General features: G+C 45.7%; 1 protein-coding gene across 8 annotated transcripts in view; it reads right to left on the minus strand.

Moving 5' to 3' along the window:
- Window positions 1-18861, minus strand: part of MYO16 (myosin XVI) — a 183567-nt gene that overhangs the window by 54704 nt on the left and 110002 nt on the right. For 7 of the 8 annotated variants that reach the window (XM_048501914.1, XM_048501895.1, XM_048501887.1 and 4 more), the window contains 6 exons: window positions 18617-18734; window positions 14112-14183; window positions 9442-9583; window positions 8113-8185; window positions 2907-3059; window positions 991-1191 (listed from right to left, as the gene is read on the minus strand). In XM_048501914.1, the coding sequence (XP_048357871.1) occupies window positions 991-1191; window positions 2907-3059; window positions 8113-8185; window positions 9442-9583; window positions 14112-14183; window positions 18617-18734 (759 nt within the window). The remainder of the gene's footprint in view (window positions 1-990; window positions 1192-2906; window positions 3060-8112; window positions 8186-9441; window positions 9584-14111; window positions 14184-18616; window positions 18735-18861) is intronic. The other variant, XM_048501905.1, reaches the window with a different exon arrangement.

The raw sequence follows: 18861 nt of genomic DNA on the forward strand, positions 1-18861 counted from the left end.
TCTGAATTGGAATAACCCGAAAGTTGTGATTTCATCAATTCCACCCCAAATCTAATCAACCACTGGACTTTAGTCATTAAACCAACATCCACTGCATTGACTTGTCCCAGAAGACAAGAACTTTCTTTGTTTGGGAAAATTAAACTGTCTTAACATCGCTAGAGAACTAAATTTTCTTGTAACTGGGCTGCTCACCCAGTGTCTTCTGGACAGTCTTTGGTTTGGTTGTACTGTGTACCAACTGCTTTACCCTAGCTCAGGGGTTCTCAAACTATGGCCCGAGGGCCAAATGGGGCCCCCAAAAACATTTATCCGGCCCATTTTGCCACGCGCATCCACCTTCCTTTCAGGGGCCTCCTCTCGAGCAAGCGCGCGTGCACTTGCAGCCTTGGAGACCTCGGTGCATGCAAATCTTTGCAAGGATCCTCTCAACCGCAAGCCCCACAGGAGGCGAGAGGTCTCTGTTCCTGGGGGGCTGCAATGCCCGGCATGGAGGAGGCAGCCCCCTGGCACGGCAACTCCTGCAACCAGGTGCCTTGAAGGCGGCAGGCAGGTACACCCACCAGGCGACCCTTGCCGGCTGCAGAAGCAGCCGTGACGACTGGCTCTGCTTACTGTCGTCGTGCGCCACTCCCCAGCCTCGGTCATCCTGTCCGGCTTCAGTCTCCTCGTCTGCTGCCTGCCAGTACCCGAAGCGGGGAGGAAAGGTTCCTGCCACCGGCCTCTCCCCGTCTCGCTTGCTCGACTGGGACTGCTCGCATGACTTGGACCGCTCGTACAGGGGTTGCAAGAGAGCAGTCCAAGCCGAGCGAGCAAGACGGGGAGAGGCCGGTGGCAGGGGCCTTTCCTCCCCGCTTTGGAGCCAGACGGGACAACTGAAGCTGGGAGAGGCGCACGACGACGGTGAGCAGGGTCAGTAGTCATGGCTGCAGCTACAGTCACCATTTTTAATTTTATTGGCTGGCCCCTGTATCAGGATGGAAAACTTACCTGCCCTGCAAAATGCATCACAGTGAATGTGGGACCTTGATCTTTGGAGGTGATATTGCCATTGCCATCTTTGGTGGATGAATAAACAGCTTTGACACTGGAGGTGTCCAGATAAGACTGGAGGCGTTTCAAAAGACTCTTTTCCTCTGACCAGGAGCGCTGGGTCTCTTCATCTAACATTGACAAAAACCCGGAAGGTTTCTGAAAAGAAAAAAGATGAATTACCTTATTTTTTTATCTCATATTTTCTCAGGTTTTATATTTTCTCAGGCATCTATTACGTGCTGTAACATAGTCCCCCTGATTATCAAATAAGATATTAATACACAGTGCTTCAATTTTCAACCAACGAAGCAAGATTCATGACTTGCTAAGACTGGCTCCTTAATCATGAGCAAAGAAACATGTTCTTTGCCAAGGGAAAACATCCATATTGATCAGTCATGGCACCAATCAATATTTGTGTAATTCACTTTCAAGGCAACTCGGGATGGCACTCGGGCACAGGATGAACGTGAACAGAAGAGCCTCCTTTTCCATTACCACAGTAACCCTGTTCGCATGTTTCAGTGAACAAACATACAACCTTCATGTATGTGCATACACTGACTTGTAAGGAACAGCCAAAATACATTCACTTTACAAATGAAATTGGGGCCCGGCACCTGGATAAATGTGTGTGATTTCAATGCTGTACATGCATTGAGTGTAACATGAGAATCATTCAACACACATGTTTAAAAAACACACAGAAAATAGATTGCATGTGTGTTCATTCTAACTTCTGAACAGGGTTCTTCTGTAGCCTGAAGCATGGAAGTCCTGGTGCCTGACCACAGCCTTTGTGTTATGCTTAAATAACCAGATTTAGAAGCCATTCTTGTCTGACTGCATGAGTTGGGATCTGCCCTAACCTGGGTGGCCCAGGCTAGCCCAATGTTGTCAGAAAGCTAAACAGGGTGTGAAGGGGATTGGACGGGGATTGCTATCTAGGTGATTGAGATACATTCCTGGAATCATGTAACTGCTTAAAGTATAAAAAATTGCTGCTGCTACAAAGATATATGTAACCAGCCTGCTATATGTATCCACTGCCATCGGTGCATTCTTTCCATTATCTTGGCTTTATGGCTTCAGATGCTTGTAGACAACTAGGCTTCTCCTGTCCCTCCTGTCCCATGGGAACTATGTTACATCCGTTATCTCATGGGGCAGGAAGACAGGTGGCTTTCTCTTGCTATCTTCTGCCTTAGCTTCAAAGGCTGTTTTTCACAAACTCTTGGGAAAACGTGAGCGGGGGGGGGGGGGTCCCTCTGGGGATAACGGGGATGATGACTGCCAGCTTCATCAGAACTAGCTTTACCAGTGTGGTGCTTCAATGCCTTTTCAATAAACGTTACTGGTCAATGCCTCTGAGTCCATTTATTGGCATAAGGATCCAAGACCTAACAAAGGATTAGCACTTGGATGGGAGACTATTGTAGAAGTCCAGGGTTGCTAAGCCAAGGCAGGCAATGGAAAACCACCTCTGTCCATCTCTTGCCTTGAAAACCCTACGGGACAATTGTAAGTCAGCTGAAACTTGATGGAACTTTTCCCTGCTAGCTGGGATCTTGTCAGGATGCCATTGCTGGGAGGGAGGAATTGCTGGGGAGAGCTTTAGCTTTGCAGGTGCTGCTTTATCTGTTCCCCTGGCCTTGGAGCTGAGCGGCTGGGATGAGCCTTCAGGCTGGACTTTTCCTAACTGACTTGATTCACATACGGGGGTGGGGATTTACTGCAACATATTATCAACTGCTTTGGTGCCTTTTTGTCAGAACTGTCTTCTCCTGTCTTTCTCTTGACTTCAGTAAAATCCTTGAATCCATCAAGTGAGTTATTGTCTGAACGGGGAAATTGACAGACCTGCAACATACCTGAAGGAAAAAATCCAGGACCTCTGCATTGTTAGTAGGAGCATATGAAGTTTTCATAGTAACCTCCTCTTGTTTACAATCTGCTTGCTCCTGTACAAAAAGCACTTCATTGATATATTGGTGAAGTTTCTCATTCGTCATGTTAACACATAGCTGCAGTAAGACACAGGGGAAATAGATACCAAGTATGATAGCTAATATCAGAGTGGTTCTGTTGACTTGTTTGTAAGATTAACGCTAGGAACGCTCAAACACCTGCCAGGTTTGCTCACGTTCTACTCCCTGCAGTTCAGCTGTTTGAGAGCATCTTGGCTGATTGCTGGTTATTTTTCGTGTATTTGAACAAGGCGGTGCAGCAGTGCAGTCTGCAGCATTTCACACACACCCATTCTCACACTGCTTGACAGGAGTCCACACTTGCCCCCTTGACCTGTCTTTGCTGTTCACTTTTCAGCCGTCAACCAGACAAATCATCCCATGGTTATGTACACATTTTTAAAAAATAACCTTACCATTTGGTATTTAAGTATGTATTATCATCAAGTTGTTGTAGGAGAGTTTTACAGATGCCATGGACAGCCAAAAAGGTAAATCAGTGGGTTTTAGATCAAATCAAGCCTGAACTCTCTCTAGATGCTAAAATGATTAAACTGATGAAACTGAAACCCACCACGACAGCTACTAAGAGGAAAAGAGATATAGGGTTCAGCCTAGAATCCCAAAAATGTTTTCCTTGCCTGCTGAACATGTTCACTGCAAAGTTTCTGATATCTCTAAGTATTAGTAGTCTAATTTAGAAGATGCTAGAGAGTCAATATGGCGTAGTGGTTAAGGCGTCAGACTAGGACCTGGGAAATCCAGGTTCACATCTCCACTCGTGCCTGGAAGCTTGCTGGGTGACCTTGGGCCAGTCCCACTCTCAACCATGATGCTGGCTGGTATTTGAAGGGGAGGCCTCCAAGGAATATGAGGGTAACGACCTTCAAATATCTCTTGCCTTGAAAACCCCACCAGGGTCACCATAAGTTGGCTGTGACTTGGTGGTAAAAAGAGAAGATTGAATGATGATGACTGCCCTCCAGTCGCGAATGAAGCCAGCAGCCAGCTGAAACTGGTTAAAAGTGCTTCTAGTCACAGCCAGTATCTGAGAGTCCCAGATGAGACTCAGCAGAACCGCTTCCCAGCTGCAGGTCTTATCCTGGATGAAGGAAAAATGATTCTGTCAAAGGCAGAGTTGACCCTGGTTAGTAATTAACTGAGAGACCATCTGGGAAGTCAAGGGATGCTAGACAGAGGCAAACCACCACTGAACATCTCTTACCTATAGGTTGGCCACAAGTTGCTGTGATTTGACACACTTTCCACCACCACATTTGATACAGGCAGTGGTGTAGTGTCACAAAGTGCCGCCTGGTACAAGAAACAGTGGGACAACAGAAGTGATAGGAAGCAGTGGGAGTGGTGGCAGGAAGTGGTGGCAAGGAGGCAGGAAGTGGAATGGGATGGCAGGAACTGTTAGCAAGGTGGCAGAAGCGACAAGGCTACAGGAAGTAGAAGTGAGGAGACAGAAGCAGCAGGGGGATGGCAGGAAGCAACAGCGAGGCAGCAGGAAGTGTTGGAAAGTGGCAGGAAGTGGTGGGAAGCAGCAAGAAGAGGTAGGGGTGGCAGAAAGCACAGCAAGTTGGCAGAAGCAGTGGGGGTGGTGAGGCAGAAGAAGTGTCACAGGAGCAGTGGCAAGGCAGCAGGAAGCGATGGCAAATTGTGCCCCTAAGAATTTTGCGCCTGGAGCAACTGCACTGTGACCCCATCCAGGCTACACCAGGTGAGCTGAATTCACACCTCCTTCTTTTAAAATAATTGAATACAGCCTAACAAAGTGGAATTAATTATTTGGCTGACCTACGGCCAGTTTACTTTTATCATTAAACGTTACTACCCAGAAAGGACCAGGGTAAAAACCTCCCACTCTTGAGCAGAGGCATAGAATCATAGAGCTGGAAGAGACCACAAGGGCCATCCAGCCCAACCCTCTTTCCAGGCAAAAACACACAATAAAAACACTGCCACATAGTCTCTGTTTGAACCCTTTGAAGGAGACTTGACTTGACGATGTTCCGAGGCAGCGTATTTCACTGCTGAACTGTCCATCAAGAAGTTCTTCCTAATGTTTAGGTGGAATCTCTTTTCCTGTACCTTGAATCCACTGCTCCTTGTCCTGGTGTCTTTGGAGCAGCAGAAAACCTTGTTCCCTCCTCAACATGATATTCCTTCAAATATTCCTTCAAATATTTGAACAGGGCTATCATTTCACCTCTTAAGCTTTTCTTCTCCAAACTAAGCATACCCAGCTCCCTAGGTGTCACCTCGTAGATCATGGAATCCAGACCTCTGACTGTTTTGGTCACCCACCTCTGGACCCATTCCAGCTTGTCAAGATCCTTCTTGAATTGCAGTGCCTGAACATATTCCAGGTGTGGTCTGACCAATGCAGAAGAGAGAGGTGCTGTTATGTCCCTCGATCTAGACACTAGACTCCTATTGATGCAGCCCAGAATTGCATTGCTTTTCTTGGCTGCCACATCACACTGTTGACTCAGGTTCAGTTTGTGGGTTGCTAAGATCCCCCAGATCCCTTTCGCATATAGTGTTGTCAAGCCAAGTGTCACCCATTCTTTATCTGTGTATTTCATTTTTTTCTGTCTAAGTGTAGTGCCTTACATTTCTCCCTGTTGAAATTAATTGTTAGTTTTGGCTCAGTTCTATCCAGGTCATTTTGAATTCTGACCCTGTCTTCCACTTTCTAATTTGGTGTCATCTGTAAAATGTCAAATGTTGACTAATCTGGTGTCATCTGTAAAATGTTGGCAGAGAAAATTTTCTCTCTCTTTCTCACAATACTAAAACCAGGAGGCATACATTGAAAATGCTGGGGGGAAGAATTAGGACTAATAAAAGGAAACATTTTTTCACGCAACGTGTGATTGGTGTTTGGAATATGCTGCCACCACAGGAGGTGGTGATGACCGCTAACCTGGATAGCTTTAAAAAGGGCTTGGACAGATTTATGGAGAAGTCAATCTATGGCTACCCATCTTGATCCTCCTTGATCTGAGATTGCAAAAGCCTTAGCAGACCAGGTGCTCAGGAGCAGCAGCAGCAGCAGGCCATTGCTTTCACATCCTGCATGTGAGCTCCCAAAGGCACCTGGTGGGCCACTGCGAGTAGCAGAGTGCTGGACTAGATGGACTCTGGTCTGATCCAGCAAGCTTGTTCTTATGTTCTTAAATTTGATTAGCATGCTCTCTATTCCATCATCCAACTTACTGATAAAAATATTGAATAGTACTGGGCCCAGGACAGAACCCCCACTTACAAATTCACTGAAGATTAGCCTTGGTTTATCCACATTTTGCTAGCTTTTTAAAAAAAAATGTCACAGGGGACCTTGGTCAAGGCCTTACTAAAATCAAGGTATGCTACATTCACAGCATTCCATTCATCTACCAAGCTTGTCACTTTATCAAAATAAATAAATAAGATTAGCCTGGCATCATTTGTTTTTGAGAAACCCATCTTGAATTTCAGTGATCATGACATTCCCTTCTAAGTTCTTACAGACTCCCTAGGATCTTTCCTGGTATTGGTGTCAGGCTGGCTGGAGAGTAATTGTTTGGAACTTCTCCCCCCCCCCCCCCGTTTTCCCTTTTTGAAGATGGGAAGAACATGTGCCCTCCCCCAATCTGTTGGGACTTCTGCTTTCCAGGAATTCTCAAAGACTGTTGCCAGTGGTTCTGAGACTACTTCCGCTGGTTCTTTTAATGCCCTTGGATGAAGTTTATCAGACCCTGGAAACCTGAAGTCATTTAGAGTAGTTAGGCATCCCAGTACTGCCTCTTTATTTATTGCTCTGTGCATTATTATACAGACACCTAAGACCAGGGATCATCTCCCTGGCTGCCTGACTAGGGTTTATTTCTCGCATTGTTGGGTTCTTGTACTCAGTTGTCTCTATAACATTCGGACTATTATGCCCAGCATGCATGCCCTACCCTCAAGAATACTGTCTCCCTCCCCCACAAAACTCAGTTCGAAGTCCTCCTGATCATATTTGAAAGTCCCACAGCAAAAATGTTTCTACCAGTTGCCATGAGGTGCAACCCATCTCTTGCCAGGAGTCCATTTTCATGAAACCATAAACCATGGTCCAAGAAGTCAAAATGTTCTCAGTGGCGTCATCTTTGAAGCCAGTTATTCACCTCCACTATTCCTCTTTCCTTCCCTGACCCTCATCTTTTAACTGGGAGGAGCAATGAGATGACAACCTGTGCATTAACCTGTGCAATTTTATGCCCAGAACCTCACAATGTCTTGTGATATTCTGAAAGCTACATCTTGCATTGTCATTGGTTCCCACATGGACCAAAAGGAAGGGATAATGATCAATGGATCGTTTCATCACGGATTCTTCCTCAGGGTGACAGTGTACCTCTACAGTCATCCTGTCAGGCCTACAAATCACTGCTTCTGTTCCCCTCACATCTCCTCTGGGGTTCGGCAGGTGCCGTTCCATGTGCTGAATCTTTCAAGGGTCACCTGCACATTCTCTGAGGACTGTTCCTGACAAGGGAGAGAACTTCACATCAATTAAAGTTACAAAACAATCCCCGCCTTTCTCCTTCTATGTGTCCCATTCTTCCAAATGTCTCCCTCCCTCAGTGCCATCCCTTGTCTGTTACTCATCCAGAACAGTCTGCTTCTTTCTGTCCAAGAAATCCTCATTTTCCACAATGTGCTGAAGAGTAGATGCCCACACCTCAAGTTGCTGAACCTTTTCTTCCAAGAGAGCTGCCAACCTGAACTTGCTGCAGGTTTTAACTCACATTCTCCACAAGAAAAGTAAACATACCTCAGCTGTTATGGAAGACTGCAGCAACTTCTCAAGGGAATGTTTCTGCAGGTGAAAGCTGATGAAACATGCCCACATAGTAGTACCCAATGGCAGCCTGGTAATTGTGTGTGTGGTATAGACAAACACACCTGTTTTTAATTAGTTTCTAATTCAGCCATCTTGCTTTCCACATGACATGCACTGAGCAAAGGGTAGGATGAACCCTTACACTTAAGCTTCAATTCAGTGCTTGCTTTTTAAGACTCAGTAAATACTTGACAATAATAACTCTTGTGTTAGGTCAGAAAAATAACACACCTGTTCAAAACTGTTCTCAGGGAATTCCTGGAAACCAAAGATGTCCAATATTCCAATTGGAAGTACCTGGTCACTGAAATACAAACACATGAAATAAGGCATGAGTCCGTCCAAGACAAAGATTCAAGGAAGCCATGATGACTGAACAGAATTCCCACATTCATCGGCAGAAACCCTTTGAACAGCAGTGCTGGAAAAGAGCCACCGCAGGACCTTTAGTCCTCCGCACCCAGCATGTAGTTCCTCAGGGGCAGCTGGTTGGCCACTGTTCAAAAACGGACCCTGGACAAGATGCACCATTGCTCCATGCAGCACAGCTGCTCTGAAGTTCTTATGACGTTTCGTTTCAAGTGATGCAGAGCTAAAGACAAAATGCTGAATTCAACAACCGTGACTCCCTTCTGTTAACCTAGCTCCTATTATTTTTCCACTAAGCCTTCCTTGAACAGAGAAGGGCTTCCATTGATAGAGAATGGTTGATCCTGTTGATGAAGAAAGACTTTCTCTGTTGAAGGAAAACTTATTGAAAGGGAGGGATAGGATCCAAACCTATGAGTTTTGAGAGTTTTGTCTTTAGTTTTGAAACTGATGTTAACTGAATGACTTGTGGAAAAATACTCTCCCGCCTTTCACTGTACTCCTGATTTTTCAGGTGCTTACAAAGGGCCCCTTGACGGCATTATAAATAAATACTAGGGACTAATAATCCCATTGATCTATATTGTTTCAGATGTTCCTTTCACTCACAGATTTTTTTTAACACAAGTTACTGCTACTCTCCCAGCTCCAAATCAGCCATTTTATTAATAAATCTACCTCTTGGCTATATATTCATTGGGAAAGCAGCATCACAGAGCCAACTCTAGATCAGAGGGAGAGGCAGGTGGATGGGAGATCACAAAGGAAGATTCTGCAGAGGAGCGCAATGGCAAACCACCTCTCCTTAATCATTTGCCTTGAAAGCCCATTGGCTGGGGTCACCATAAGTCAATTGCAACTTGACGACACAGACACATGAACATATAGCCATTGTGCACAACAGTGCAAAAGGATATTTAGGATCTTCCTACATGGGGAACAGGCATTCTATCATTGCTGGATTTTCACTGTAGAGAAAGCCTCTCCTTCCAGCTTCTCCCAGAAGAACAGCTCTACCACAGCACAAAAGGCGCCTCACATGGAAGCAACCAAAGGCTTGTTTATTTATTTCACTCACACCCCACCTTTCTCCCCAGTGGGGACCCAAAGTGCTTCCATTTTTTTACTCTCCTTCAGTTTACAGGCTGTCATAAAACAGGGAAGTTTTGTCTGTGACTCAGGTGCAGATACCTGCTGTGCCCGTCTTGGCTCTGGAGGTAGTAATTGATGGTATTCACTAAAAAACTAAACAGGCGGCTATAAAGTGACTTTGCCAGAAGATCCCGGTAGAATTCAGCAAGCTCAATTGTGTATCTCTTCGTTATCATGTCACCTGGGAATGCACAGAGAAAAGGGATGATTACACCAAAGTATTTTTTATGGAACAAAGCTAGTTCCAGGATCAACAGATAGACGTTAGGCTGGAGGGCACCGTCTCCTGTCCCCACCACTGAAAGCTGTGCCGATGTGCATCAAACTGCCAGCCTTGTGCAGTTTCTCCCTGGTGAGCAGCTTCTGTTTATTAATGGGGTCTCTTTCAAATAGCAGCATCCTGGGGACTTTCTTCAGCAGAGGGTCTTCTGCCTTTCACTACTGCTGTTCCCAGCATGCAGCTGCAGAAGTAAGGCAAGCTTCTTCAGCCAATTGCCTCAACTTCAGCTATTGAGGCTCTCAAGGCAGATTCCACTAACTTCGGCTCCAACAATCAATGAGTCCACCAGAGAAAGGGGAGCAGCAAGAGGTCCAGTGCGATCAAACGTGCCTAGACCCACTTCAGCTGATGTACCCCACTTGCCTGCTACAGCCTAGAACATTGGTGGCGAACCTATGGCATGGGTGCCAGAGGTGGCACTCAGAGCCCTCTCTGTGGGCACACGTAAGCAGAGTTCGTCATGTGGGGGAAAATCGCCCCCCCACACACACCTAGGCTGGCCTGGGCCACTGGGCTCGATTATTAGCATTAAACCTAAGATCTAGTTTTGGGGAAGCAGTGTAGGTAACCCTGTTAAGCGCTGTTAAACCCCACTGATGTTCATGTGAAGAACTAAAGCCTGATCCTTTACCTGGGAGTAAGCTCAGTTGCTGCCAATGGGGCTTGCTTCTGAGTAAATTCTCCTAGGGTCGTGATTCACCCGCTCGAAGAGTTGCACGGTTGCTTCAAAGCAAAGCCACTGACTACCACCAAGCTTACTCCTGAGTAATGCACACCTCAGAGCCAACTGTTTTTTCTGAACTAAAACCTCAGTATTCCGGTTAAATTGCTGTGTTGGCACTTTTTGATAAATAAGTGGGTTTTGGGTTGCAATTTGAGCACTCGGTCTCGAAAAGGTTTGCCATCACTGGCCTAGAAGGACTTCTAAAGAGGACAGAAAGCAGCCTAGCCTTTAGGACTGCCAACCCCAGATTGGGAAGTTTCTGGACATCTTCAGGATGGAGCCTGCGGAGGGTGGAGTTTGAAAAGGGGAGGAGTCTCAGTGGGGTACAAGGCCATAGTGCCCACCCTCCAAAGCAGTTATTTACTCCAGGGGAACTGATCTCGGTTGTCTGCAGATCAGCTGCAATTCTGGGAGGTCTCCAGATCCTACCTGGAGGTTGGCAGCCCTAAAGCAGCACCCCTCCATCATGCCTGGGTCCAGTTCAGCTGAGAATTCTAACCCCCCCACCAACATGTGATACTGAACTTCAGCTTACTATCTGAATTAGGTTCTGATATGTATGAGTAGCTTTGGATACCCTACAGCATCTGTCCCCCTGACTTTTATTGTACTTTGTGACAGACTAGCCCACATTGAGGGGTTGGTGTGTTTGTTAAGGTGCAGGAAAGCTGGCCTTAGCAACAACAAGAAACTGTGTAAAGCACGCTCCTTATATGGAGATACCACCTGATTGGTTGGCAGTGCCACTGTTCGCCTAGAGCCTCAGGTAGGGGGAGCTAGAAATGCTGGTGATAGAAAAACAGGAAAAGCCTATGAGAGAGTTTAATCTTTTGGGATCTTGATCTGAAGAGAAGTCTTTGTCAGCAAGAGCTATTTGAGCAGAGAAAAGCTTTGCTAAGCTTATTGGGATCTGAGACTGTGGAAGGTGACCCGCAGCTCAGTATCCAGACAGAATGTATCTGTCACTGCACAGTTTCATCCAGTCTGAGAGTGAAGTCCAGAGGGGTAGTGAAGCCCAATAGGGACGAGAGAGAGAGGAAGGCTAGGGAGCCAAGAGTCCTCTAATCTACAACTGGTAGTGTGGGACAGTGGGTGTACTAGTAGCTAAGAAGCTGAAGACTTTAGTAAGAGGGAAAAGGACCCTCAGTGGGCACCTCCGTGTTACCAAGTCTATGTCAGTGAAACTGCTTGATAAATCTGTGAAGAAAAAGCTCTAACTTTCTGGAACTGCGTGCTTATGAAACCTCTCCGTGCCATCTGAGAAGCCAAACCATTTTATAGGGTTGGAGATTCGGATGGTCTGAATCCAAGTTTGGACTGAATCTTCACTGATTCGGACGGATTCGGACGAGTTGGCCAAATTGTGTTTTAATTTTTTGTGTTTTTCACGTTTTGCCTGCAGGGGGCGCATTTTTATGACATATTGGCACCAAAACTTCAGCGTATCATCAGGAGACTGTCCTGATGATACCCTCAAAGTTGGGTGCAGTTTGGTTCTAGGGTGGCCAAAGGTATGGACCCCCAAAAGGGGTGCCCCTATTCCCCATTCTTTCCAAAGGGAGCTAAGGAGATGGGGGCTACCCTTTTGAGGGTCCATAACTTTGGCCCCCCTGAACCAAACTGCACCAAAATTGGGGGTTATGATCAGGACTGCCTCCTGATGATACCCTGAAATTTTGGTGCTGATACATCTAAAAATGTGCCCCTGCAGGGACCCCCAGAAATTTGCCCAATATTTTTTGTTCTGTAGTGACTTAGCTGCATTGCTGTCAATGGGGAATTTCTGGTGGAGGGCTGTGGGGTGCACATTTCTGAAGGTACAGTCACAAAACTTTCAGGTATCTTCAGGAGAGTCTCTGGATGATACCATCCAGGTTTGTGGAACTTTGCTTCAGGGGGCAGTAGGAGATGGGCCCTACCCTGTTTGGGTCCTATATAATTGAACCCCCTAAAGCAAAGTCCCCCAAACCTGGATGGTGTCATCCAGAGACTCTCCTGAAGACACCCTGAACATTTTGTGGGTTTACCATGAGAAATATGCACTCCACAGCCCTCCCACAGAAATTTCCCATTGGCTGCAATGGAGCCAGCCAGCCACTGCAGAGCACAGAATCTGGGGAAATTTCTTTGGGAGGGCTGTGGAGTGCACATTTGACTGTGAGGAGCGCAGTTTTAGAGCTACTGTCATGACAATTTCAGGATATCATACAAGGACTGTCCTTATGATACTCCCCAAGTTTGGTGAAGTTTGGTTCAGAGGGTCAAAAGTTATGGACCCTCAAAAGTGTAGCCCCCATCTCCTGTTAGCTCCCATTGGAAACAATGGGGGTGGGGGCACACCTTTTGGCAGTCAATAACTTTGCCCCCCCTGAACCACACTTCATAAAACTTGGGGAGAATCATCAGGACAGTCTCTGGATGATACCCTGAACGTTTGGTGCCTCTAGCTTTAAAATTGCACCCCCTGAAGGCCAAAATGTGTAAAAACACCCAAAAAATCAAAAAATTTAAAACAGACCCGAATTTTTTGGATTTACCTGAATTTTTGGGCATATCCACATCTGCTATGATTTGGATTCGAGCATACAAATCAATTTATGCCCCAAAACATCAAAATCCGAATTTTACCTAATTTTTTGAGTATCGACCAACCCTAGTAAAAAAAATCTGTTTTCACGTTACCAAAAGTACCAGCGTGTGTCTGTTTGTCTAGTCAGGGGAGTGCCTGTACATTTTAAAAATCCAAGCCCCTCAAACAAAGTTTCCCTCCATTTCAATGAGGCTCTGTTTTCTCCTCTGCGCCATTGAATGAGGGGTGGGTGGGTGTTTGATCCGTTATATAGTTCTCCAGCATAGCCTTAGTTTGAGGAGCAAGAACAACTTCAAAATCTTACTCAGATATAATCAGCGGGACTTACACCCAGGAAGACATTCTTGGTTACTGTTCAAAGGGCTTATTTCCTTTTTCTTCAGCTAAAAAGCTGGCTGCATCCAGCTCAACAGTCATGTTCAGTTATTAAGATGTTGGTGATTCAACTGTACATAAAAGGAGACTGTACTACCCACATCTCCTCAACATGGATGTGAATAGCGCCACGTGCATCCTGACCTGGATAGTCCAATCTTGTCAGAACTTCGAAGCTAACCAGGGTCAGCCCTGCACAGTGTGAGTATTTGGATGGGAGACCACCAAGAGAAACCAGGATCGCTATGCACAGAGAGGCAATGGCAAACAACCTCTGTTTATCTCTTACCTTGAGAAGCCTTTGGGGTCACCATAATTTTGCTACGGCCTAACATCACATTCCCACCCCCACCAGGACCACATATATATTTTCCAGCTTCAGTAAATGTGATCAGAAACCCAGCTTTATAAGGGCATGTGATAGTCCTTCACTGAAGGTAGAAAGCACACACTTTGCCTTATTCACACAAAATAACTCTGTGTATCAGAAGGATAACAGACCACTCTCCTGTCCATTATATGAGGTTGGAGCGACAAGATTATGATGATTGCAAGGACATAAATATCCAAATCTGGTGCATAACCTTGGTGTGTGTGTTGGGGGGAGGGGAGTTGGCAACTCCGATTACCATAAATAATCTGGAGTAAAAATTCTTTCTGAGTTTGACAGTCAAGTTCAACTGGCGACAGAGCACAAAGGGATCAAATCTTATCCATCTCCTGCTGATTTCAGACATTACCTTTAAAATACTGGGCATCTGTGGTTAAGGCTGAGGCGAGGTCATCTGGGGACACCTGCAGCATTTCTGCCACTTCAAAAGAAAATGACACAGAAATGTTAGAAAAAACACAGAAATGTAGAGCTGGAAGGGATCTTAAGGGTCATGCAGTCCAACCCCCTACACAACACAGGAAACTCAGAATTACCTTCCCCCCAAACTATAAGTTAGAACAACAAATCCCGCAATGACGTTTCTCTATGCCCAGAGGAAGGCCATCTGGCCTGGAGGAAAATTCCTTCCTAACCCCACAGTGGCAACTAGCATTCTCCCGGGCATATCAGAAGGGGCCACAGAGCCAAGCAGTGACTCCCTTTCTCTCATGATCTGCGGATGTTCTTGATAGAGAAACTACAATGGGACAAACAGGCCTCTTTCTTCAGGCAGAGGAAGATGCACTGAGATCATTTTACGAAGCAGCACTGTGGTTCTTAGATAGCTACTTCTTAGATGGCTAAAGGAGAGAAAGGTGATAGAAGTGCAGGCATCGCACCCAGCTTGGAAATCAAGGGCCAGATTTCAGTGCCAGGATGAGGAGAAATAAGATTCTTTGGGAGTACCTGAACATTCACTTCATGATGTACCAGATTAATTTTGTAATCTGTTCATTGCTAGCCTCCAGGGGGTGTGTGGAGTTCTCCTAGAATCTCAATTTATATCCCAATGGGAGAGATCAATTCCCTTGAAGGAAATTACAGCTTCAGAGCATGGACTCAATGGCCTCATATTCCCACTGGGGTCCCTCCTCAGTTAAAAAGTATAGGCAGCCCACTGTGCAAGCACCGGGCCTTTAGTGGCTGAGCCCCCCTGACCCTCTCACTGATGCCAGCCACTGGGGAGTGGGGTGGGGATTTTTAAATAAGGTTTTAACGGATTTTATGTATTGTTTTAACTATGTTTTTATTCTGATTTTAACTTTGTATATTTTAACGGGGTTTCATCCCCATTTGTTAGCAGCCCTGAGACTATGGTATAGGGCGGGGTATAAATAAATTACTGACCCATGAAGTGATGTCACATCCTGACGTTTACTAGGCAGATTTTGTTTATGGGATGGTCTGCCATTGTGTTCCCCAGTTGTCTATACTTTAACTCCAGCTAGCTGGGTACTCATTTTACCAATCTCAGAAGGATGGAAGGCTGAGCCAACCTTGAGGATCCACCCCAAAATATCCAGGAATTTCCCCACTTGGGGTTGGCAGCTAACAGCATTCAAAACAGTCAGCCTTTTTATTTTTCAAGCAAAGGTATTTGCATATTTGGCATGCATACCTAGTGTGTGGCCCATTCAACCCTTTAGGTTGGGATCCCACAGAGCTATTATATTGGAAGAAGTAGCCATTTAAGAACACAAGCCACTCTTCCAAGTATGTTAGGTTGGAGGGGCATGGTCCCTATCTCCTGCCATTAAATGGTCCTCCCAGCAACATGTCAAATGGAGACAAGGCTTTTCTGTTCCCACCCTTGCCAGTAACATATTCCCTCCCACAGCCACATAGAGGCACTTTATTCCTGAACCAGAGGCATAGCTAGGAAAAATGGAGCCCGGGGCAAAATCTGTGTTTTGTGCCTCCCCCCATATGGGCAGCCACCCTCCCCCACCATGACCAAACCATGGTTTTTTTGCATCAGGTCATCTCAAAAGTCACCATCACATTATAGAACAGGCCCCAACACACAAATCTGAACACACCCAGGGCTCCCTAGTTTAAACAACATTTAAAGTGATGCTATTTTTTGAGGGGGGATCCACCCTGAAACAGCATCACTTTTAATGTTGTTTAGACTAGACAGCTCAGATTCTCCTTTTAAATCCACCTTAAAGGGAGACTCTGGGCTCCCTAGTTTAAACAACATTGAAAGAGATGCTGTTCGAGGGGATCCACCCCAGAACAGCATAATTTTCAATGTTGTTTAAACTAGGGAGCAAAGATTCTCCTTTTAAATCCCCCTTAAAGGGAAAATCTGCCCCAAAACAGGATCACTTTCAATATTGTTTAAACTAGGGAGCCCAAATTCACCTTCAAGGGAGACTCTGGGCTCCCTAGTTTAAACAACATTGAAAGAGATGCTGTTCAAGGGGGAAGGGGAATCCACCTCGAAACAGCATCACTTTCAATGTTGTTTAGACTAGAGAGTCCAGATTCTCCTTTTAAATTCCCCTTAAAGGGAGAATCCACCCCAAAACAGCATCACTTTCAATGTTGTTTAGACTAGAGAGCCCAGATTCTCCTTTTAAATCCATCTTAAAGGGAGAATATGGCTCCCTAGTTTAAACAACATTGAAAGTGATGTTGTTTCAGAGTAGATTTTGCACCCACCCCCCAAACAGCATCACTTTCAATGTTGGTGGTTGGGGGTTTTCCAGGATGCATGGCCCTGGTCTTTTTCCTAATGTTTCACCTGTATCTGTGGCTGGCATCTTCAGAGGTGCATCACAGAGAGAAGTTTGTTATACACTGTGTCCAGACCATGGCCACACAGCCTGTAGAACCCACAACAACCAGTTGAATCTGGTCATGAAAGTCTTCGACAATACTTTCAAAGTTTTTTTTAATCTAGGTAGCCCAGATTCTCCATTTATTTATTTATTTATTTATTTATTTATTTATTTATTTATTTATTTATTTATTTATTTATTTATTTATTTATGGTTGGTTGGTTGGTTGGTTGGTTGGTTGGTTGGTTGGTTGGTTGGTTGATTGTTCCACTTATATACCGCCCTCCCCTGGAGGGCTCCAAGGGGGGGATTTAAAGAGAGAACCTGGGGGAAAATTGAGGGTGCCTGTCAGGGAGCAATGTTTAAGCTAACAGTACCAAAATGTTAGGCTATCTTCAGAAGACTCTCCTGATGATACTACTTAGGTTTGGTGAAGTTTGGTTCAGGGGGTCCAAAGTTATGGACCCTCAAAAGGGTAGCCCCATCTATTATTAGCTCCCATTGGATGGGGATGGGGCACGCACCTTGAGGGTCCATAGCTTTGGACTCCCTGAACCAAACTTTACAAAACCTGGGTCATTATCCTGATGATACCACCTAGGTCAGGGGTCTGTAACCTGTGGCTCTCCAGATGTTCATGGACTACAAATCCCATCAGCCCCTGCCAGCATGGCCAATTGGCTCCCTAGTTTAAACAACAGCCGTTTAAATATCCAGCTGTTCCACGCACAGGCTGATGAGATTTGTAGTCCATGAACATCTGGAGAGCCACAGGTTGCAGACCCCTGACCTAGGTTTAGTGAAGTTTGGTTCAGGGGGTCCAAAGTTATGAACCCTCAAAAGGGTAGCCCCAGCTACTATTAGCTCCCATTGGATGGGGGATAGGGCACCCACTTTGGGGGTCCATAACTGTGGACTCCCTGAACTAAACTTCACCAAACCTGGCTGGTATCATCAGGAGTGTCACCTGACAATAGCCTGAAATTTTGGTGCCACTAGCCTAGAAACTGCGCCCCCTGCTGGCCGTTAACATAAAACACTAAAATACAAAAAAATAGAAATGAGCCCAAATTTTTCTGTGCCCCCATTTGTCCCTGGATGTCCCCATGGTATCTACACCTCTGGCCTGAACCCAGACATGCCAGGGCTACGTTCAACTGGGATTTGCTATAACAAACACAGAGGCCTATATCCAGCCGTTCCACGCACAGGACATAGATTTTTCCCTTCACTTCTCTCTTTCCCTGCAGCTCCTTCCAACTCTTACAAGGACCATTCCCAGGGTTGTGGGATTGATGCGGAGGAATAGCTGGGTAAGCTTGGCAGGGGGAGTAAGGAAGGATAAAAGGTTAGTGTGTGTGTGTGTGTGGGGGGGAGTTAAAGCATTCTTCTTTCCTCTTTCCAAAGGGCAACTCAGCCAAAGGACAGGGTTGGTTTCATCTCCTAATTCCAACCCAATGATCTGCATGACTGAAATGATCATTCTGGGAGCTGGATAGGGTTGCTAGCCCCGGGCTGGGAAACCTCTGGAGATTGGGGATGCAGCCTGAGAAGGGCAGAGCTTGAGGAACCTCAGAAGACTATAGTCAGTCAAATCAGCGACCCTCCAAACTGATTTCTGTTGTCTGGCGATAGACATCTCCAGGCCCTGTTGGCAGAGCGATCAACAACAGGAAGATGCATGATCTGATTAAAGTGCAGATAAATGTTCACTAAGAAACTACCATACTTGATAGTAAATAGTACAGACATAACTAGCTGAGAGAGAGAGAGGCAAGGAAGGAGATTGCCTTAAGTGCAGCAATCTGGGATGAACAAAGAATGATCCTTAACAGGAGAGAAGGTGCTAACCTCACTGTCCTCTCAAACTGCCTTTTGGCTGCCCCAGCAGCCTATGAGCCTATGAACCATCAGCATGGAGATTTGGGCTTGTTTATAACACCCACAGTGCCTAACAGCAGGCCCTTGGATTCCCTGGGCTGTCAGAAGCAATGGTTCTGTGAGGAAGCCATTCTGTTCTGCTGACCTTGCTCCAGTAGCTTCAGATCAGACACCAGAGCGGCCTCAGCATTTGTCCATGTTGTAAACCGAATGTCTCCAAGATGCAGAATTGCTGAGAGGATTACAAACAAATTCTCCATCTCCTGCATAAAATAGTTAGTTAGTTGCATAAAACATGCAAACAATTTCTGTTATAAAATTACATTTATGCACAACTTTGGAGGACAAGTCATTTACATACTTCTAATTCTCTAGATTACGTTTTTCAGA

This window comes from Sphaerodactylus townsendi, linkage group LG01 (assembly GCF_021028975.2).
Source record: "Sphaerodactylus townsendi isolate TG3544 linkage group LG01, MPM_Stown_v2.3, whole genome shotgun sequence".
In the NCBI taxonomy this organism is placed as follows: domain Eukaryota; kingdom Metazoa; phylum Chordata; class Lepidosauria; order Squamata; family Sphaerodactylidae; genus Sphaerodactylus; species Sphaerodactylus townsendi.